Source organism: Neoarius graeffei, chromosome 20 (genome assembly GCF_027579695.1).
Source record: "Neoarius graeffei isolate fNeoGra1 chromosome 20, fNeoGra1.pri, whole genome shotgun sequence".
NCBI classification, from domain to species: Eukaryota; Metazoa; Chordata; class Actinopteri; order Siluriformes; family Ariidae; genus Neoarius; species Neoarius graeffei.
In genome coordinates, this window is record NC_083588.1 from 15,882,224 (window position 1) to 15,904,233 (window position 22,010).

General features: G+C 44.5%; 2 protein-coding genes across 3 annotated transcripts in view; one reads left to right on the plus strand and one right to left on the minus strand.

Annotated features, from left to right (window-relative positions):
* Window positions 1–20,711, plus strand: aldh3b1 (aldehyde dehydrogenase 3 family, member B1). Of its 2 annotated transcripts, none has more exons than XM_060901324.1 (10): window positions 1–107; window positions 6,143–6,315; window positions 6,389–6,499; window positions 6,714–6,834; window positions 7,118–7,203; window positions 11,358–11,439; window positions 11,544–11,936; window positions 13,949–14,115; window positions 19,854–19,953; window positions 20,235–20,711. In XM_060901324.1, the coding sequence occupies exons 2-10, from the start codon at window positions 6,154–6,156 to the stop codon at window positions 20,432–20,434; spliced, it is 1,422 nt and encodes a 473-aa protein (XP_060757307.1). In that variant the 5' UTR covers window positions 1–107; window positions 6,143–6,153; the 3' UTR covers window positions 20,435–20,711. The 2 variants fall into 2 exon arrangements, with proteins under 2 accessions (XP_060757307.1, XP_060757308.1); XM_060901325.1 differs by having other exon boundaries at window positions 36–136.
* Window positions 20,708–22,010, minus strand: part of clpp (caseinolytic mitochondrial matrix peptidase proteolytic subunit) — a 26,407-nt gene continuing 25,104 nt past the window's right edge. The window contains exon 7 of the mRNA XM_060901326.1: window positions 20,708–21,181. Within this exon, the coding sequence (XP_060757309.1) occupies window positions 20,961–21,181 (221 nt within the window). The 3' untranslated portion in view covers window positions 20,708–20,960. The remainder of the gene's footprint in view (window positions 21,182–22,010) is intronic.

Here is a 22,010-nt window from a genome sequence, read left to right on the forward strand (position 1 = left end):
CTTCTTCTCCCCTCATGCACCGACACCCGGAAACGACTCAGCACCGAACCCGGAGGCTTCACACTGACACACCACTGATTTCACGAAGGCTTCGGATCCGAGACTCGGTGAGATTTTAGATTAAATGTCATTAAATGTAAGTACGAAGACTTTTTAAACCTTATTACGTCTGTTTCCGGTTGATGTTTGACGTGAAACGTTAAGTTTTTACAGTGTAACTCCAGTGAGCTGTGAGAAGAGGGTTTGATGAAGATGGTTACAAACTAGAAATATACACTGTAGAGTGTGAGCCTCTACTCAGATCCATATCAACATCAACATCACTTGAACCTGGGATAATACTAAAGCTGTATACCAAATTTCATCCAAATCTCTTCACTACTTTTTGAGTTGGATTGGGGGAAAAAAAAAATCCTGGTTCCACATACATCCTGGATTTACATACATATCCAGATTTGCATCAATATCTAATCAATTGTTCCTTGGCCCAGCTTTCCTCCTAATTTCATCAAGATCCGTTCACTACTTTTTGAGTTACGTTGGGCGGCACTATCCTGGGTTCGAGCCCAGCGGCCGGCGAAGGCCTTTCTGTGTGGAGTTTGCATGTTCTCTCCGTGTCTGCGTGGGTTTCCTTTACAGTCCAAAGGCATGCAGGTTAGGCTAATTGGTGACTCTAAATTGACCGTGAGTGTGAACGGTTGTCTGTGTTAGCCCTGTGATGACCTGGCGACTTGTCCAGCTTGCCTGCGACCCTGTAGAACAGGATAAAGCGGCTAGAGATAATGGATGGATGGATGTGAACAACCAAGGCGGCATGGTGGTGTAGTGGTTAGCACTGTTGCCTCACAGCAAGAAGGTCCTGGGTTCCCGGCGAAGGCCTTTCTGTGTGGAGTTTGCATGTGTTTCCTCCGGGTGATCCGGTTTCCCCCACAGTCCAAAGACATGCAGGTTAGGCTAATTGGTGACTCTTAATTGACCGTGAGTGTGAATGGTTGTCTGTGACAGCCCTGCGATGACCTGGCGACTTGTCCAGGGTGTACCCTGCCTCTCGCCCATAGTCAGCTGGGATAGGCTCCAGCTTGCCTGCGACCCTGTAGAACAGGATAAAGCGGCTAGAGATAATGGATGGATGGATGTGAACCACCAAGGCGGCATGGTGGTGTAGTGGTTAGTGCTGTTGCCTCACAGCAAGAAGGTCCTGGGTTCCCGGCAAAGGCCTTTCTGTGTGGAGTTTGCATGTTCTTTCCGTGTCTGCATGGGTTTCCTCCGGGTGATCCGGTTTCCCCCACAGTCCGAAGACATGCAGGTTAGGCTAATTGGTGACTCTTAATTGACCGTGAGTGTGAATGGTTGTCTGTGTCAGCCCTGCGATGACCTGGTGACTTGTCCAGGGTGTACCCTGCCTCTCGCCCATAGTCAGCTGGGATAGGCTCCAGTTTGCCTGCGACCCTGTAGGACAGGTAAGCGGCTACAGATAATGGATGGATGGATGCAAACAACCAAGGCGGCATGGTGGTGTAGTGGTTAGCGCTGTCGCCTCACAGCAAGAAGGTCCTGGGTTCCCGGCGAAGGCCTTTCTGTGTGGAGTTTGCATGTTCTTTCCGTGTTTGCATGGGTTTTCTCCGGGTGCTCCGGTTTCCCCTACAGTCCAAAGACATGCAGGTGGCTCTAAATTGACCGTAGGTGTGAATGGTTTATTTGTCTCTGTGTCAGCCCTGCGACGATCTGGCGACTTGTCCAGGGTGTATTCCGCCTCTCGCCCATAGTCAGCTGGGATAGGCTCCAGCTTGCCTGCGACCCTGTAGAACAGGATAAGTGGCTACAGATAATGCATGGATGGATGGGAACAACCACACAAACAAACAGAAATGACAGAGTTGGTGGAGGTAATGAAAATGGTTGGCTCCGAATGGGATGATGATAATGATGATGATGATGGCGTCAACTGTCAAATGCAAGCCTTGATACATGCCTCCCTCCCTCCCTCCCTGGCTGGCTAAGTCTTAATTTCAGAGGTGGACAGTAATGAAGTACATTTACTTGAGTTTTTTTTGTTTTTTTTTTAAACTTATGACTTTTAATTCACTACATTTGAAAGGCAAATAATGTACTTTTTGCTCCACTCCACTCCATTTCTGTCAAGGTCTTCGTTACTACGAAGCAGCTTTGAAAGTAGATGTTTTTTTTCTTTTCTTTTCAAAAACGTGATTTTTTTTTTTTTGCAGGCGACACTGAGACAGCCTGTCAGTAATCACTGGGGTCACGTCACATCCATAGACTGTATAAAATCAAGTTCAATGATTTCTCAACAGCATCATTTGAACACGATCAGTTGATGGCAGAACGAAAGGAGGCGGTCCTTCTGGGGAGTGCACGCACACCCATGGCCCATGAACCCATGTTTCAGTTTTCAGAAAGGATTAAAGATGCATTTCGTTTTAAGTGTTCGCTTTGTCTGCTGCAAACGAACCCCATCACGGCCTACAAAAACTCGCCGTCCGACCTGCGGAAGCATATTGAGGTGTATATACTGTATATGTTTTATTCCAAAAGAAAGCTTGCAACGAAGTTGTCTGTGCTTTTAGAGCTAGCAATAACGTTGCAAACGTAGCTATGCAGTCTGGTTAGTCAAATGACTTTCTATGGATTTGCCCGCCAAGTTGCCGTAGCCTTGTCCACGGCTAACGTTAACACATAGCTAGTTAACGTGGACGCTGTTAGTTAGCATGCAAAAATGGAGTTACGCTAACATGAATAACGTTAACTTATCTGAAGTCCTTTCAGAAATATGTTTTAGCATAATCTTGCCAAATAAACATTATGTAGAAATGTTTATTTATGATTTCGAGTTTGAAGAGTTCGCTAGCATGTCAGGTGGAGTTTCACTGACTAGCTAGCTTAACGTTAAACCACCATGATGGCACAGCATGCGTTCATTTTGTGAATTCACATTTCTGTCCTTGGTAGCGGCATTAGGTTTTGTAATCGTTGTGGCAATAATACAACGATGCGTTGACAGAAAATGTCCTTAAGTATTTTTAAAAGCAAGTACTTCGGTATGTAAGTAAAAATTTGACTGGACAACTTTCACTTGTATCGGAGTAACATTTGACCAGTGGGATCTGTACTTTGACTGAAGTAATGAAGTTGGGTACTCTGTCCACCTCTGCTTAATTTCTCTAAAAATGGGGAAAACATTATAGCACTGTGTTTGTGAAGGCTTTCTTGAACTTGCTGGTCAGACACGTCAACAGGTTAGTGCATGAAAGTTGCAGCCACAATCGGGTAATGCTTGACCAGCTGATATTTTCTTTAATTACAAAAGGAATTACAAATAATTTCTGAAGTCATGTTTCCAGTTCACTTTCTGAAAAGGTCTCCCTGGACCTGAATATCTGTGGCCAAACATCCCCAAAGGTCATGCAGTGTGTTAGGTTGGACAGTACAGGTAGTCGTCGACTTACAACTGCGTTTGGTTACGACTGACCGGTCGTAAACCGATCTGGTCGTAAGTCAGCCTCTGTTAAATGAACGTAAGTATATTGTGATGTGTAATGATATTGTAATCATCTTAAAGTCTTATTTTATCAACATTTTCTTATTTCATTACCTTGGCTCATTATTTGGTTTAAGTCAAACACTGCATACTACACTGCGTACAGTACAATTCATTTAATATGTGCAAAACAGGGCGGCACGGTGGTGTAGTGGTTAGCGCTGTCGCCTCACAGCAAGAAGGTCCTGGGTTCGAGCCCCGGGGTCGGCGAGGGCCTTTCTGTGTGGAGTTTGCATGTTCTCCCTGTGTCCGCGTGGGTTTCCTCTGGGTGCTCCGGTTTCCCCCACAGTCCAAAGACATGCAGGTTAGGTTAACTGGTGACTCTAAATTGACCGTAGGTGTGAATGTGAGTGTGAATGGTTGTCTGTGTCTATGTGTCAGCCCTGTGATGACCTGGCGACTTGTCCAGGGTGTACCCCGCCTTTCGCCCGTAGTCAGCTGGGATAGGCTCCAGCTTGCCTGCAACCCTGTAGAAGGATAAAGCGGCATGAGATGAGATGAGATGTGCAAAACAAAAAAATACAGGTGTGAAAAATAGAAAACATTTTAGTTTGAAACATACCAAAATACAAATGTAAAACATAGCAAAATACAAAATTTAGTGACCGCTGGCATCACTGGCGCTTGGCTGCGGGTCGTCTACGTCATCATTAGCTGTTGCAGCGCTCGGGCTGGCGGGAGCATTTGCTCGTTTCATAAACCAGGAACTGGGGCAGAAACTGTATGACGGAGAGCCCGAGAGAGACTGCGCATGTGCCTGGAGCTGGGGCGGAAACTGTTGTACGCGGTGAGAGGTGCTGCCGGGAGCTGGGGCGGAAACTGTCGTACGCTCAGCTAGCTCAGCTGGGAAACACTTACCAGTCATAACCAGACGGTCGTAAAGTCGATCGGTCGTAAGTCGCATAGGTCGTAAGTCGACGACTACCTGTATATTGTTACCAGTCTTGTAGTACTCGAGTCCAGGATTTGGACTCAAATCCGACTCGTGGCTTGACTTGGACTTGAGCACTGATGACTCGGACTTGGACCAGTGTTCAAGTCTAAGTCATTAAAGAAAATTTTGAGTCGAGTCCGAGAACAAGACCCCAATCGCACCATTTGACGGAGGCTGTTGCTGCCTTTGTGAAAGCGTCTCTGCTGCTGTGTTGGACTAACGTTCCTGCTCGACTGCCCCATTTTAGTTAGTAGGCTCCAGATAAAAAGCTTGTTCATCGCTCAGCAAGCCCCGCCCACTATCAACAGGGCAAATAACATGAGAGAGGGTTAACACTAGCTAGTTCATCGCTCAGCAAGCAAGCCCTGCTATCAACAGAGCAATGAACATCGCGTGTCACTTCCTTCTCTGGGTGGAGTCTCGCCAAATGATGACTGAAGTTCGAGGTCGTCCCTGTTGTCTCCTCGACAGTTCTTCTACATATGGAACACATAGCGGTGCGTTTTTTTCCCACTGCACGAGAAGTCCGTATAAGCAAAGCGGACAGTCCTAGGGGCGTTCTCTCCAGGCATTTTAGCGCCATTAATGTTAGTTTGTTCCTGAACATGACGTATGAACAGGTGAATGTGCATTCTCTTTGTCAGGGACTGCGAAGTATTCTGTCGGAGATGGTTAGAAGACGGATGTAAGCGCAGAAGGTGAAGACGGGTAAATGATGCAGAACGGCAGGCAAAATCGTGAAAGCGAGGCACAAACAGGCTATCATAGACTCGGCAGAATCAAAGATGAGAAACAGGAAACCGATAAGGCTTGGTAATGTGTCAGCAACGCAACTCAATACTTTACAAAGTAAGTGGGTTTTCACAGTTGTTATGTAGGCGTGCTGATTGCGCCTTAATCCTGTGCAGGTGTGAGTTGTTTGCGGCCAAGGCGCGCAGGTGCGACACTTGCACGAAATTGGTATAAAAATTAATGTAGATGTAAATATCTTATGCCAAATTATGGCATTTAGGAAAAAATAAAGAAAAAATTCGAGTCCTCGTCAGTGCTCAAGTCCAAGTCAAGTCACGAGTCGGACTCGAGTACTACAAGCCTGTCTGGGACGTTTAAAATAAAAGAATGACCTTACTTGAAAATTTGACATGTTCATGCTCGTGTCGGCAGTGTTGACTGTCTCTAGCTGTAAGCTATACATTACTGTACATCATGGTATGGATAACAAGTGGATAATAGTTCAGGGCTTTGTTCTTCCACTCCAACCTTCACAAAACATGTTTTCTTTGTTTGCTTTATGCACAGGGGCATTGTAATTCTGGAACATGTTAGGGCCCCTTGGTTCCAGTGAAGTGAAACTGGAATGCTACACTTGTTTCAATTGTTTTAAACTTTGTGGCAAAAATTTGGGGAAGAACCACATATGGGTAGGATGGTCAGGTGTCGACAGCCTTTTGGCCATATGCTGGAGGTAGTGCGAGCTAACATCGACGTAATCAAGGCTGAAGTGTCGTGGTGTAGCAGTAAGTTCTTGGTGTTATATTAAAAAAAGATGGAGCATTCACATTTCACAGATTCTGAGATCTGGTCATAACATAAGTTTGTTTGTTGAGAAAGTTCGACCTCACTTTGTCTTTCACCGGTTTTCTTTTTCCAAGGTGCGCTTGAAATGGAAAGTCAGAAGCAGGTGATCGAGAGACTTCGGGCCGCGTTCCGGTCCAACATGACACTTCCGCTCCATTTTCGTGCCGCTCAGCTGGAGGCTCTGCTGTCTTTACTCGAGGATAACGAGGCACAGATCTTAGAGGCACTGCATAAAGACCTCATGAAGGTACACGCACACCATGCCTGCGCTTTCTAATGGCTGCCCTGGTCTACCGTAATCACCTCTGTTGTTTCTGCAGCCCAAGTTCGAGGCAGTGTTATCAGAAATCGACATGGTGGGCAATGAGCTTCGTTATGCCATCTCTAACTTGGAATCCTGGTTGCAGCCGAGCTACGTGGCCAAAAACTTGGTAATTTATGTGCAGGGTGTAACTTTTTTTTTTTAAATAGACAGATTTTGCTTCTCTTTTTTTTTTTTTGCATTCAAACAAGTACCAAAACCACAGAATCAAGGAAATTGTGACATGCTTCCCTCATGACCAAGTTGGATATATTCCAAGTGCTATTACACAGCATTAGCGACACTTATGTTTCTCTGTCATATTTTCTTTACTTGTATTTTAGGCAACAAAACTAGATGATTGCTTTGTACGCAGAGAACCTTTAGGGGTTGTTTTGATAATCGGAGCATGGAACTATCCTCTCCAGCTCATTTTCGCACCGCTGATCGGTGCTATCGCTGCAGGTAGATGCACACAGACATTAATGACCCCTTTCTCAGGATAACAAATGACAAAAATTGTGTTTCTGTTTTCTAGAAGTTGTCTAGATTTTCAATTTTTTTTTAATTTTTTTCCCAGGGGTAATTTACATGTATTAATTTGTACAGAAAGTGATCAAGGATTAAAATCCTTGCGAAAAGCCTCGAGTGATTTTTTTTTTTTTTTTTGGTCTCGAGCTCAGAACCTTAACTACTGAGTCACCAAGGCTTTTCTTCTGCGTTTAATAATTTGTATGTTATTGTGTAGGAAACTGTGCCGTTCTGAAGCCCTCAGAAATCAGTCAAGCGACCGAGCGACTCCTTTCAGAGCTAATACCGAAGTACCTGTCTCAGGTAACGTTGTTTTCTGTTTAATTGTCTTACACTAAAGTGCTATCAAAATTTACTGAGTCGTTCCCACAGATGCAGTTTACTCCCAGAGATGACGGAGTCAACGCACAGAATGTTAGATTAGCCAGGACACGTTTATTTATGCAATAAAACCTGTATTAACCTCATTTAATTCAGGGGTTCTCAACCTTTTCTGCTCTAAGGCCCACCTATTCATACTTGTAACGGGTCAAATCCCATTAAAAAAAAAAGATCCCCAATTATTTTGGCTCGTCTATTCTGTGAGAATCTAATAATCTACTGTAAAGTGTATTAATGGTATGCGACATCACTCTGTGGCAGCGGGGGCGTGGTCAAGCGCCGGTCTGTGACAGGAGGGCGGAGTCAGGGAAGGTAAGTGGCAGAATCACTACACCTGACGGCAATTAACCTGTGTTTGTGTGTCTTCCCAGTGGCCGCGCCCTACTTAAGGAGGGAGAGCGAGAGCAGAGGAGCTCATCTCCGGACTAGACGCTGACTGTGTGTGTGTGTGTCTAGCCCATATAGACTTGTTCGAATAACGTGATGAACGCCTCGGGGTCGTCCTGCGGACCCATCTTGGTAACGGTGAGGGGAGACGGGCCCGCGGCCGGAGCGCTGGTGGACCCCGCCGACGCGAGGAGGTGCCGGAACGCCTCGCGGTCTTCCTGCTGGGCCAGCACCAGGGCTTCGAAGCGTCGCTCCTGTTCCTTCCGGAGGGTGACGAGCGCCTGGTGCTGGCTTTGCTGGGCCGTGGCGAGGGCGTGGACCAGGTCGGCGAACGGGGAGGACTCCATGGGGCTGATCTGCTGGTGCTCCACTCTGGTCCCGGGTTTCGGCACCACTGTAACGGTTCACGACGTGTGGGTGGAGCACAGAGGACGGCAGGACAGAGATCAGGTTTTCAAAAGGCTTTATTGCCACACTTTTCAGTGAACAAGTCTATATGGGCTAGACACACACAGTCAGCGTCTAGCCCGGAGATGAGCTCCTCTGCTCTCGCTCTCCCTCCTTAAGTAGGGCACGGTCACTGGGAAGACACACAAACACAGGTTAATTGCCGTCAGGTGTAGTGATTCTGCCACTTACCTTCCCTGACTCCGCCCTCCTGTCACAGACCGCCGCTTGACCACGCCCCCGCTGCCACACACTCCCTATTACAGATGGGAGGCCGGGAATTAAGTACGTGTAAATGCAATAAAAACAAACTGCAGGTATTGTATTTAAAACTGTACGGACGTGCCAGAAGACAAACCACGCATGCAGGGCATTCTCAGTCAAAAGGGATTAATGATCCAAAAGTGGAGTCTGGTTGACGAACACAAGAACTTATTGCCACGTTTGTGTACAGCAAACAAGCAAGTTATTAAAACCAAGAAGTGGATATAGAAACCAGTCAATGGGATTAGATCCTTACACGCTAACAAAGAAGGATTTTTCCTACGAGTTGGAAAATTCTCCATCCATCGAGTTCCCCGACATCTCAAACTACCTGGTGCTGCAGACATCGTTCTACACGGACACACAGATGAAAACCTGGAAGAGCACGGAGGAGAACAACTTATTATTTTATATGTGGCTGGGTTAAAGATCTGGCGATCAGGACGTGACAAGGTAGACGGATCTAAGTGCAGGAAGTGTGTTTTTATTAGCAGGCGTGATATTTCCGGAAGCAAAACGGGTTTTCCAGGTTTTCGCTGTTTTTCACTGTTTTGTCACTGCTATAGCAAGTTATGAGTGTTTCTGAAATACGCTCTGTAATATATCAGTCTGTATGTCAAAGCAATGGCCGTAAACGAGATTCGTCGAGACCTCTGCGAGACGTTGTAGGACGGAAGTAAAACGTACAGCGGAAATCAAAGTGACCGATATCTGCCAACCTGGGTTTTCCCAGGTTTTCGTCTGTGTGTCCGTGTAGAACGATGTCTGCAGCACCAGGTAGTTTGAGATATCGGGGAACTCAATGGATGGAGAATTTTCCAACTCGTAGGAAAAATCTTTCTTTGTTAGCGTGTAAGGCTCTAATCCCATTGACTGGTTTCTATATCCACTTCTTGGTTTTAATAACTTGCTTGTTTGCATAAAGCAGAGTATTTAAACAGAATTTAAACGTGACCGTGATGACGATGATGCTTCGCAAAGCCGCTCGTGTGTATAGCTGCCAAAATGACTCCTTTTCATCGATAACCCATCGCAAAGCACCGCAAGCTGTAGTGTGACCGTAGCTTAAAGGAGAACTGAAGGCAATTTTTTAAATGATCAAAATTCTGTTTCTCATTTTATTAAATATAGGAACGCATTTTTGATCACTGTTTTGTCACTGCTATAGCAAGTTATGAGTGTTTCTGAAATACGCTATGTAATATATCAGTCCGTATGTCAAAGCAATGGCCGTAAACGAGATTCGTCGAGACCTCTGCGAGACGTTGTAGGACGGAAGTAAAACGTACAGCGGAAATCAAAGTGACCGACGTCTGCCAACGTTGTCAAAAGACGTGCGCGGCCTCTTTCGAATGCTGACGTGATCAAGCCGGAAGTTTTGTTTGTTTTGATAGCGATCAGGAAAGTTTGAAGAAAGTAGGCAGTAATCGTCATTTAAACTCGTTTTGGTGTGATATTTCGTTTAGAAAACAGTTTTCAAAATGGTGGCACTGACGCGTCACGTTTTGAAGTCTTGCACAAGTCTCATGAAGATTGTGCAGATAAGATTGCACGACGCCTGCCGTGGACCAAACGCACTACGTTCAACATGGCTAAAAACCGAATAGGCCGATAAGTATAACATTTAGGGCGTATTCACACCTACGTTGTTTGGTCCGGACCAAACGAACCAAATTTCCCTTGGGCCGGACCTTTTGGGTTGGTCTGAATACAAACCACCGAACTCTGGTCCGGACCAAACAAGCGGACCGAGACCGAGCTGCAAGGTCAGACTCGGTCTGGACCAAAGGAACCCTGGTGCGGATCTTTTGGAGGTGTGAAAACAGACCGGACCTAATCCGACAGTTTTGCTTTTTAGTACCTCGGGAGCTTCCGTCGTTTGTCGAGCATTATGGAAAACAGAGTCTTGACACTCCACCGCAAAGTGCAAACACTGTTTCGGTTGTCAAGGGTCGTTCAGTCACCAGTGGTAGGCGAGTACAAAAAATGAGTAGGGGGCAAACGTGGGCCGAGGAAGAAACGCGTACCCTTGTGGATATATGGGCAGATGTCCACATATCTGAGCTTTTGGAGAGAACACACAAAAATGCCGACGTGTTTGCTGTATTCAGTGAGAAAATGAAGGAGAAGGGGTTCACGCGCTCCCCAGAACAATGTCGGCTAAAACTCCGTCAGACCTACATTAAAATCAGGGACATTCTTTCAAAAAGTGGCGGTACTAGCGACGCAAAAAAGAAATTCATCTATTGCGTGAAGAGCCAGAACTGTCACAACAATGATGTGCGCTCATCAGCGCTATCCTCCGTAGCCGCCTTGCCCTTTGTCGTCGTCGTTGATAAATTACTTGTACAACAGCATAGTAATCGCACAATCGTGAAAACAGTAAAAACTGGAAAAAACATATAGCTTTGATGACATTAAAAAGAATAACAGCACGGAAAGCCTCCATGACTACTTTTGAACTTGACGCTTTGTGCGCGTGTCGTCTCTGACCAATAGCTGAACGGCCTCAGGGCGTGTGGCTTTGTTGACAGATTTTGGTCCGCTTACTAAAATGTACAGTGTGAAAGCGAACCGCACCAAAATGAAAAAATAAAAAACACATTTGGTTCGGACCAAAGCAAGTGAACTATCGAACTGTCCTGGTCTGAATACACCCTGAATTGCGATTAGTTGCCAAGACGAGTCACGATAAAAGGTTACTAAAACCGAAAACATAATTGAATAACACGTTAATTAAGAAATAAAGCAAGTTTAAAAATGACTCCGGTTCTCCTTTAACAAGGCGGATGTGACGTCAGATGCAACCCAGGAATTGTACTCTACTACAGGTGGTATAATAAAAATTCCCGGCCCACTGGTTGAGAAACACTGATTTTAATTGATGTTTAAGCAACATTTAATTGAGTACATGCTTTAAGTCTCTGGACAACATTCTCGTGTTTGTGACTCTGGACTTTTTCCAAATAATCGGACAGGATTGCTTCGCTGTTATTTGCGGAGGAGCAGAGGAAACCAAATTATTGTTGCAGAACAGATTTGATCACATTTTCTACACAGGTAGGTGTAAGACAGAGTGGTGTTTTTGTATTTTTATTTTCCTAAACTGTTAGTCTGATGGCCTTGTCATTGACTCCTTTTTCCTTCCCTTGATTTTTGATCAGGCTCTCAGGCAGTGGCACGGAACATCCTGCAGGCAGCCGCAGTGCACCTCACCCCCGTCACTCTGGAGCTGGGTGGAAAATGCCCATGCCTCATTTATGGCCACGTAGACGTCAAGGCTGCTGCAAAGAGGCTCGTTTGGGCCAAGTTTTTCAACGCGGGGCAGAGTTGTGTGGCCCCAGATTATGTCCTGTGCACAGCAGAGATGCGAGATGCACTAATTCCCATGATTGTGGAAGCGTTGGAGAGCTTCTATGGGCCTCAGATCCCGAAGAGCCCAGACTATGGCCGAATTGTCACAGACAGACACTGGAACAGACTCACGGAGCTCCTGAAAAAGTCTCAAGGAAAGGTGGTTATAGGAGGAGAAGGCATCAAAGAGGATAAATACCTTGGTGAGAGAATATGAGATGAGGAGTGTGGGACTAATCATTTATCTCATTTCTACCTTGAACAGTCATTGTTGGTTGAAATTTTTTTTTTAAAAATTATTTACACTACCATTCAAAAGTTTGGGGTCACTTTGAAATGTCCTTATTTTTGAAAGAAAAGCACTGTTCTTTTCAATGAAGATCACTTTAAACTAATCAGAAATTAGAGGTCTGCGCGGGTCGGATTTTTCAGTCCCGCCCGCGCCTGCATTGTGCAGTCCCACTCCCGCCCGCGCCCGCAAAGAATTATGATTTTCAGTCCCGCTCCCGCCCGCGCCTGCCATATTTTGTCCCGCTCCCGCCCGCAAATCCCGCATGATGCAGACGTTCGCGTTATTTCTCAGGAAAGTTCTTGTCTTGACACAGCGTGATGGTGCCCCACCCCCTACTTTGAGTGGATTTGAGCATAAATATCTACAGCTCACGTTTGTTATTGTTTACCTTGTTTCTGAATTCAGCATGTAGTATCTCTAATAATAATAATTAGTGCTGTCAAACGATTAAAATATTTAATCGCAAATCGCACATTTTTATCACATGAGAAACCATTGTAATTCTCTGATCAGCATAAAAAAGTGAATGGGCTTGCTTTGTACCAATTTTTTTATTTTTTATTGCAAAGCAGAGCTAGTAAAAAGTGAATTGATTTACTGCTTGCGTTAGTCTACAACTTTAATCAGAGAGACATGTTACACAGTGACGGTAGGCTTGACTCAATGCTATCCCAGAAATCCTTCCTGTAATATGCAAATTTGGCCGCCTCTGATTGGACAGCCAAATTTGCATATGACAGGAAGGATTTCTGGGATAGCATTGAGTCAAGCCTACCGTCACTGTGTAACATGTCTCTCTGATTAAAGTTGTAGACTAACGCAACAAGTAAATCAATTCACTCATGGTTTTCATGCTAGCTGGGTATGAACTGCAAGTCATTAGCGTGATCAAAGAATTTCCCCTTAGGGTGATCAATGGCAAGTTTAAGATGCCATTTCTCACTCAATCTGACTTTCTCTGCAAATTTAGGCATCTTAAAATGTTTTTATTAATGCCAAATAAAATATCCAGCACAAATTATATATGATGGACATAAACTAATGATTTATAAATTTTATTTCAAGCACGTTTTTAGTTAGCGGGACTGCAGCTTATCACCACTCCCACCCGCGCCGCATATGTGCGCTCCCGCCCGCATATGTGCACTTCCGGTCGCGCCCGCAATGAGCTTTCAAAATTTGTCCCGCGCTGCACTGCTTTGCGGCGAGTCCCGCGGGACTCCCGCGGGAGTGCAGGGCTCTATCAGAAATACAGTCTATACATTGCTAATGTGGTAAATGACTATTCTAGCTGCAAATGTCTGGTTTTTGGTGCAATATCTGCATAGGTGTATAGAGGCCCATTTCCAGGAACTCTCACTCCAGTGTTCTAATGGTACAATGTGTTTGCTCATTGCCTCAGAAGGCTAATGGATGATTAGAAAACCCTTGTACAATCATGTTAGCACAGCTGAAAACAGTTGAGCTCTTTAGAGAAGCTATAAAACTGACCTTCCTTTGAGCAGATTGAGTTTCTGGAGCATCACATTTGTGGGGTCGATTAAATGCTCAAAATGGCCAGAAAAATGTCTTGACTATATTTTCTATTCCTTTTACAGCTTATGGTGGTAAATAAAAGTGTGACTTTTCATGGAAAACACAAAATTGTCTGGGTGACCCTAAACTTTTGAACGGTAGTGTATATAAATTGACCGAGGCAGATCCTTATTTCCTGAGGTCAGTTATAAAGTCAACAACAGCAACGGAATCATAAAATGTAGAAACGTCACGTGAAATACTTGAGCCACAGTTAGATCTGTACAGGCCCAGTGTGTTAGAACAATCTTGTTTCAAGCTGTTTGACAGTTTTAAGTAAGGATACAAAGTTCTTTTTTTTCCTCCCGAGCCTAACTTTTTATTGCTGTTTTGTCTTCCTGTTTCCAGCTCCCACAGTGATTGTGGATTTGACCGAATCGGACGCTCTAATGCAGGAGGAAATTTTTGGCCCCCTTCTTCCTATCCTCACTGTGGAGTCTTTAGAGCAAGGCATCAGTTTCATCAACGGGAGAGAGAAGCCACTGGCGCTCTATGTTTTTTCGGATCAGTCTCCGGTAGGAAGCCAGGAAATGTCAAGACCCTGTAACTGAATAGAAAAGCTGAAAAAGAAAGGAAATTCACCTTATTACACGGATATACACCCAGCTATACGTACAGTGGTGCTTGAAAGTTTGTGAATCCTTTTAGAATTTTCTATATTTCTGCATAAATATGATCTAAAACAACATCAGATTTTCATACAAGTCCTCAAAGTAGATAAAGAGAACCCAGTTAAACAAATGAGACAAAATATTATACTTGGTTATTTATTTATTGAGGAAAATGATCCAATATTACGTATCTGTGAGTGGCAAAAGTATGTGAATGGCTAGGATTAGCAGCTAATTTGAAGGTGAAATTTGAGTCAGGTGTGAGTGGGCACCCTGTTTTATTTAAAGAACAGGGATCTATCCAAGTCTGATCTTCACAACACGTGTTTGTGGAAGTGTATCATGGCACGAACAAAGGAGATTTCTGAGGACCTCAGAAAAAGCGTTGTCGATGCTCATCAGGCTGGAAAAGGTTAGGTTACAAAACCATCTCTAAAGAGTTTGGACTCCACCAATCCACAGTCAGGAAGGTTGTGTACAAATGGAGGAAATTCAAGACCATTGTTACCCTCCCCAGGAGTGGTCGACCAACAAAGATCAGTCCGAGCGCAGGGTGTGTAATAGTCGACGAGGTCACAAAGGACCCCAGGGTAACTTCTAAACAACTGAAGGCCTCTCTCATGTTGGCTAATGTTCATGAGTCCACCATCAGGAGCACACTGAACAATAATGGTGTGCATGGCAGGGTTGCAAGGAGAAAGCCACCGCTGTCCAAAAATAACATTGCTGCTCATCTGCAGTTTGCTAAAGATCACGTGGACTAGCCAGAATGCTACTGGAAAAATGTTCTGTGGACGGATGAGACCAAAATATAACTTTTTGGTTTAAATGAGAAGCGTTATGTTTGGAGAAAGGAAAACACTGCATTCCAGCATAAGAACCTTATCCCATCTGTGAAACATGGTGGTGGTAGTATCATGGTTTGGGCCCGTTCTGCTGCATCTGGGCCAGGACAGCTTGCCATTGTTGATGGAACAATGAATTCTGAATTATACCAGCGAATTCTAAAGGAAAATGTCAGGACATCTGTCCATGAACTGAATCTCAAGAGAAGGTGAGTCATGCAGCAAGACAATGACCCTAAGCACACAAGTCGTTCTACCAAAGAATGGTTAAAGAAGAATAAAGTTAATGTTTTGGAATGGCCAAGTCAAAGTCCTGACCTTAATCCAATCGAAATGTTGTGGAAGGACCTGAAGCGAGAAGTTCATGTGAGGAAACCCACCAGCATCCCAGAGTTGAAGCTGTTCTGTACGGAGGAATGGGCTAAAACTCCTCCAAGCCGGTGTGCAGGACTGATCAACAGTTACCGGAAACGTTTAGTTGCAGTTATTGCTGCACAAGGGGGTCACACCAGATACTGAAAGCAAAGGTTCACATACTTTTGCCACACACAGATATGTAATATTGGATCATTTTCCTCAATAAATAAATGACCAAGTATAATATTTTTGTCTCATTTGTTTAACTGGGTTCTCTTTATCTACTTTTAGGACTTGTGTGAAAATCTGATGATGTTTTAGGTCATATTTATGCAGAAATATATAGAAAATTCTAAAGGGTTCACAAACTTTCAAGCACCACTGTATGTACAGTGGGGCAAAAAAGTATTTAGTCAGTCACCAATTGTGCAAGTTCTCCCACTTAAAAAGATGAGAGACGCCTGTAATTTTCATCATAGGTATACCTCAACTATGAGAGACAAAATGAGGAAAAAAAAATCCAGAAAATCACATTGTCTGATTTTTAAAGAATTTATTTGCAAATTATGGTGGAAAATAAGTATTTGATCAATAACAAACGTTCATCTCAATACTTTGTTATATACCCTTTGTTGGCAATGACAGAGGTCAAACGTTTTCTGTAAGTCTTCACAAGGTTTTCACACACTGTTGCTGGTATTTTGGCCCATTCCTCCATGCAGATCTCCTCTAGAGCAGTGATGTTTTGGGGCTGTCGCTGGGCAACACAGACTTTCAACTCCCTCCAAAGATTTTCTATGGGGTTGAGATCTGGAGACTGGCTAGGCCACTCCAGGACCTTGAAATGCTTCTTACGAAGCCACTCTTCGTTGCCCAGGCGGTGTGTTTGGGATCATTGTCGTGCTGAAAGACCCAGCCACGTTTCATCTTCAATGCCCTTGCTGATGGAAGGAGGTTTTCACTCAAAATCTCACGGTACATGGCCCCATTCATTCTTTCCTTTACACGGATCAGTCGTCCTGGTCCCTTTGCAGAAAAACAGCCCCAAAGCATGATGTTTCCACCCCCATGCTTCACAGTAGGTATGGTGTTCTTTGGATGCAACTCAGCATTCTTTCTCCTCCAAACACAACAAGTTGAGTTTTTACCAAAAAGTTCTATTTTGGTTTCATCTGACCATATGACATTCTCCCAATCCTCTTCTGGATCATCCAAATGCTCTCTAGCAAACCTCAGACGGGCCTGGACATGTACTGGCTTAAGCAGGGGGACACGTCTGGCACTGCAGGATTTGAGTCCCTGGCGGCGTAGTGTGTTACTGATGGTAGCCTTTGTTACTTTGGTCCCAGCTCTCTGCAGGTCATTCACTAGGTTCCCCCCGTGGGGTTCTGGGATTTTTGCTCACCGTTCTTGTGATCATTTTGACCCCACGGGGTGAGATCTTGCATGGAGCCCCAGATCGAGGGAGATCATCAGTGGTCTTGTATGTCTTCCATTTTCTAATAATTGCTCTCACAGTTGATTTCTTCACACCAAACTGCTTACCTATTGCAGATTCAGTCTTCCCAACCTGGTGCAGGTCTACAGTTTTGTTTCTGGTGTCCTTTGACAGCTCTTTGGTCTTGGCCATAGTGGAGTTTGGAGTGTGACTGTTTGAGGTTGTGGACAGGTGTCTTTTATACTGATAACGAGTTCAAACAGGTGCCATTAATACAGGTAACGAGTGGAGGACAGAGGAGCCTCTTAAAGAAGAAGTTACAGGTCTGTGAGAGCCAGAAATCTTGCTTGTTTGTAGGTGACCAAATACTTATTTTACTGAGGAATTTACCAATTAATTCATTAAAAATCCTACAATGTGATTTCCTGGATTCTTTCCCCCCATTCTGTCTCTCGTAGTTGAAGTGTACCTATGATGAAAATTACAGGCCTCTCTCATCTTTTTAAGTGGGAGAACTTGCACAATTGGTGGCTGACTAAATACTTTTTTGCCCCACTGTAGCTGTAGCAACTTGGATGGGTGGGTGGAGCACAGAAGGACGGCAGGCCAGAACTGAGTTCACAAAACCGTTTATTTTCAGCTTTTCAGCTTCTACACGTTTATTCATGTATCTTTATATACACACACACACACACACACACACGTGTTCCGGTCGGGAGAGAGCCCGCTCTGCTCTCGCTCTCTTCCTTAAATAGGGCGCAGCTGCTGGGAAGACACACGAACAGGTTAATTCACATCAGGTGTAGTGATTCTGCCACTTACCTTCCCTGACTCCGCCCTTGACCACGCCCCCACTGCCACAGTAGCATGTATGAAAAATACGGGTGGGCATATGTGCTACATCCGGGACATGGAGAACCAAAACTGACATAAATCTCTGTATGGAGGAAATTGATGAATTGTTTGACTAAATTTGGGTACTTGCTGTTCGTGAATGTGTCGATATCATAAAAAGACCATCGCATGTTGGCTTGAGGATATGAAGTTTCTCTTCTCGTGTTGAAAAACTTGCATTTTTCATTCAAAATACATCGCGGATCCGAGTGACACGTTTAAATAATAATGGCTGGCGTTGAGTGGTCTATCAATGTAATCCCAAGTTTATATGAATATGCTTGTTCTAATGCGTTATTGTTGTACATGTTGTTATTATTTCTATACTAACTGGCACAGGGACTTGTGTGGTGTACCCTCCACATCATCTAACCATAAACCTGAGCAAACGCACATTATAACTGAAATTTTCATGACTGAGACGTTTAATGTTTATGGAAGGAGTCTCCAGTGTCAGCACTTTCTCATAGTACTCGAGTCCGACTCGTGCCCTAATTTTAAGGACTCGTGACTTGAGCACTGATGACTCAGACTTGTGCATTAACTGCATTCGGACTCGTATGTTGGAGACGAGGACTCTGATTTTTTTTTTCTAACATCCTATTATAATTTGGCACAAGATATTTGTCTATATTTCGTACAAGAGTTTCACACCTGCGCTCTTTGGCACGTGCATCAAGTAGACTCTTGGGCACGCTCCGGACCGCGCGCACGCTGTAAACGACTCTTACCTGCACAGGATTAAGGCGCAATCAGCGGGCCTATATAAAAACTCTGAAAACGCACGCACTTTACGAAGTATTGAGTCGCGTTGCTGACACATTACCGAGCCGTATTTCCTTGTTTGGCTTTCCTGATCCCGTTTCTCGTCTTTGATTCTGCCGAGTCTGCGATCGCCTGTTTCACGATTTTGCCTGTCGTTCTGGATTGTTTACCTGTCTTCATTTTTGTATTAATAAACGCACCTTCTGCGCTTACATCCATCTCCCGACCATCTCTGACGGAATACTTCGCACTCCCTGACAAAGAGAATGCACATTCACCTGTTCAGGAACAAACTAATGTTCATGGCGCCAAAACAGCCACCGTCAAATGGTTGGATTCGGATCGACTCTCTAATTTTTTTTTCACCACTCGGACTTGAACACTGGAGACTCGAGACTGGACGATAACACTGCTTTCTCAGAGTTTGGTGTTTCTTGGTAACATGAAAAGTGGCACTTCGTGTGAGAAGAAAGAAAGGAAGTGACATTAAGTTGTTTTGAGGTAGTTCCACAACCTTAAAGTGCATATCACGGGTAACTTCAGGAGCAAGATCAATGTAATTCTATTTTATATTAAACTTTGGTCAAATATCTGTAACATTCTGCATTCTCTGCAATTTTTTTTTACCTTGCGCATTACCAGAAAAGTTCAGTTGAAATCAAGCGAATTGGTCCGCCTCTGAAAAAACTTGCCATTTGGATTTCCCGGCAAACATTGATTTTCGTGACGTCACGTGTGGGACGCCTCCTTCTGAATCCTACGTCAGCGCTGGTTTGTTTATGAGAAAACGACCTGGTGGTTTTCTGCAAATTTCTTCAACGTTATGGCGTAATTATTAAAATAGCTAACAGATGTAGCGTAGGAGGGTGTAGCAACACCAATCTTGATGGGATTAGTACCTCATTGTTTCCCAAAAGACCGGACAATGAGAGAGAAATGGGAGCGCTTGGTCTACACAGGCTGTGCACTGAAACCGTGCAAAGCTCGCGCAGCCTGCTGGCGCTTCCGCAGGTAACGTCACGAATCTGGCTCCAGACTCCCTTGGGATTTTTCCAGACGCGTTTTATCTTATTTTTTTTCTGCTGTAGACAGATGGCCTTGTGCAAAATTACCCTTCTGGATGAGTGTGTCAAGGGACATACTTTCATATTAAAAAAAAAACAAAACTGAAATTGGTTCAGAATATGCACTAAGTTGCTTTGAGGTAGTTCCACAACCTTAAATGTACATTCATTGATTAAAAGAGAAAAAAAAATTTGTGTGATGTACAAGGAATTAAACAATTTGGGTATGATGTTACTGGAAAGTACTGAATTTCACTGTAATCACCATTTTATTCCCAGATAGTGAATACAGTATTGGAGCAAACCACCAGTGGAGGGTTTTGTGCAAATGATGGAATCGTTCACATGACACTTCCTGGTTTGCCTTTTGGAGGAGTAGGTAAGTGTGCACCCGTGTCCTAGACCACAATCTGATCAATTGTGTTTTATGTTTTGGATTCTCTGAGGCCCAAGCCATATCAACATGTGTGTTAAAATATTCAGTATATCTGTTAAAATGATTATAAATTGAGCTATGTCAAACTTGTTTGCTGAATAATTTCTAGCATGCTTCCTCTTAAAAAAAAAAAAAGATTTTAGACTCCGACAGGACATGAAGGTTACGTATGCAAGATGTACTAAAGCTTTTTAACAAAAGTTGATCCTGTCTGACACGTTCAGGTGCAAGCGGGATGGGCAATTATCACGGCCGCTGGGGCTTCGAGACGTTCAGTCACAGACGGGCGTGTATGCTGCGAGGCTGGGGACTCGAGCGCATCAGCGCGTTACGTTATCCACCATACCAAGAGAAGAACCTGGGCTGGCTGCGCTGGGCCACACAAGTCAAAAAGAAGGGCTGGGGAGGATGCAGCGTCATGTGAGACTTTCGTCCTGTTCGCTAAACGTATGGCTTTTTAACAGTAATTCACTTCCGTTTGCTTGGTTTCCTTTCATTGACCAAGAAAGAAAGCTATGCACTGTTTGTGTGCTGAACACTGTGGAAGTCAAATAACACACTTTCTTGCTTCTCTTAATTAAAACATTTACTAGATAAGTCTTTGGTACATTTGCATTATGTAAATAAAGTTTGCATTGGTCACCTTGTGTGTTCCTGTGAACTGAAACTTATCCTTAAAAATAAAAACACTATACACTTCAGGTTGTGTTTTTATTAGTAAGATCACATGATTTAGACAGAGTCCTATATTGTTGTATACTTGTCCAGAACGTTGACTTCATGTCAGTCTTTCCTGTCCCGGGATGAGGCTTGCTCAGTACGATGCGATACACACGACACAGGCTCACGTTTCGATAAATCAGAGAGGAACAAGGGTACCCTCAGATATCCTATCCCGTCGTAAGAGGCAGTACCAGTGGCTGAGGATGACCACTGAGCGGTCTTTCAGGTCACGGTTCAGGTTTGTAAGAAGAAGGAGGGGGACTGGCCCCAGCCTGGGCCAATTCCGAGACTGAGGCTTCAGAGGGACTGGCTGAGGCGGTTGGTTCCTTTTGGATCAGCTCTGGCTCGTCCTGCCCGGCCTGGGGAGGATGGACCAGGACCCTGTCAATAATTCCAAAGTCTTGTGCCTCCATGGGACTCATGTATCGGTCTCTCTCCATCACGCTCTCTGTGGGGAGAAACAAAGAACCGAGGCAAAGCTATGAGATAAACATGTCTGCAAGTTCTCGTTCAAGATGTTATGAAAGGACAAGTACATCATGGTGTCAAGATTTTCAATAGAATTGATGCTTAGTGCATCTTGAAGAATTTGGCCTTTCACTATAACATGTCTACTCAACTTACTAATGAATAAAACAAAGTGCCTTGCATCAGTATCCACCCCCTTGACCTTTTCCACTTTTTGTAGTAATGGAACAACCTGGAACTGAAATGAACAAGAAAGATATTCCATGGGGGTGGGGGACGTCCCCTGTTGGAAACTCAAACCTGTGGACAAAAGTTCTTTGGTCTGATGAGACCAACATTTTCACTTTTGGCCTTGGCACAAAGTGCTAGGTTTGCTTGAATGATCTTCACCCTAAGCCGAGCATCCCTACAGTGAAGTATGGTGATAGCAGCATCGTATTATGGTAAGAGTTTGCAAAACAGTTGAGATCGTGGCGGTGGTTCACCTTACAACAGGACTTCAACACATATTGCCAAAGCTACACTAATGGCCCTTTTCCACTACCCTTTTTCAGCTCACTTCAGCCCGACACGGCTCGCGTTTCGACTACCAAAAAACAGCACGACTCAGCTCGCTTCAGCCCTGCTTAGCCCCTAAAACTCGCACCGTTTTGGAGTGGGGCTGAGGCGAGCCAAAGCGAGCCGAGTGAGGCTGGGGGCGTGAGCAGACACTCCCCTGTGCACTGATTGGTGAGGAGGAGTGTCCTCACATGCCCACACACACCCCGCGAGCACGCTGGGATCTGTAAACACTGCAAACCCGGAAGGAG

What these genes read in the sequence shown, in the direction of transcription:
- aldh3b1 (XM_060901324.1), top strand. Translation starts at nt 6,154, where the DNA reads ATGGAAAGTCAGAAGCAGGTGATCGAGAGACTTCGGGCCGCGTTCCGG. An exon ending in GATCGGTGCTATCGCTGCAG is followed by an intron (nt 6,835 to 7,117) that starts GTAGATGCACAC and finishes GTTATTGTGTAG; the next exon opens with GAAACTGTGCCGTTCTGAAG. An exon ending in TACCGAAGTACCTGTCTCAG is followed by an intron (nt 7,204 to 11,357) that starts GTAACGTTGTTT and finishes ATAATCGGACAG; the next exon opens with GATTGCTTCGCTGTTATTTG.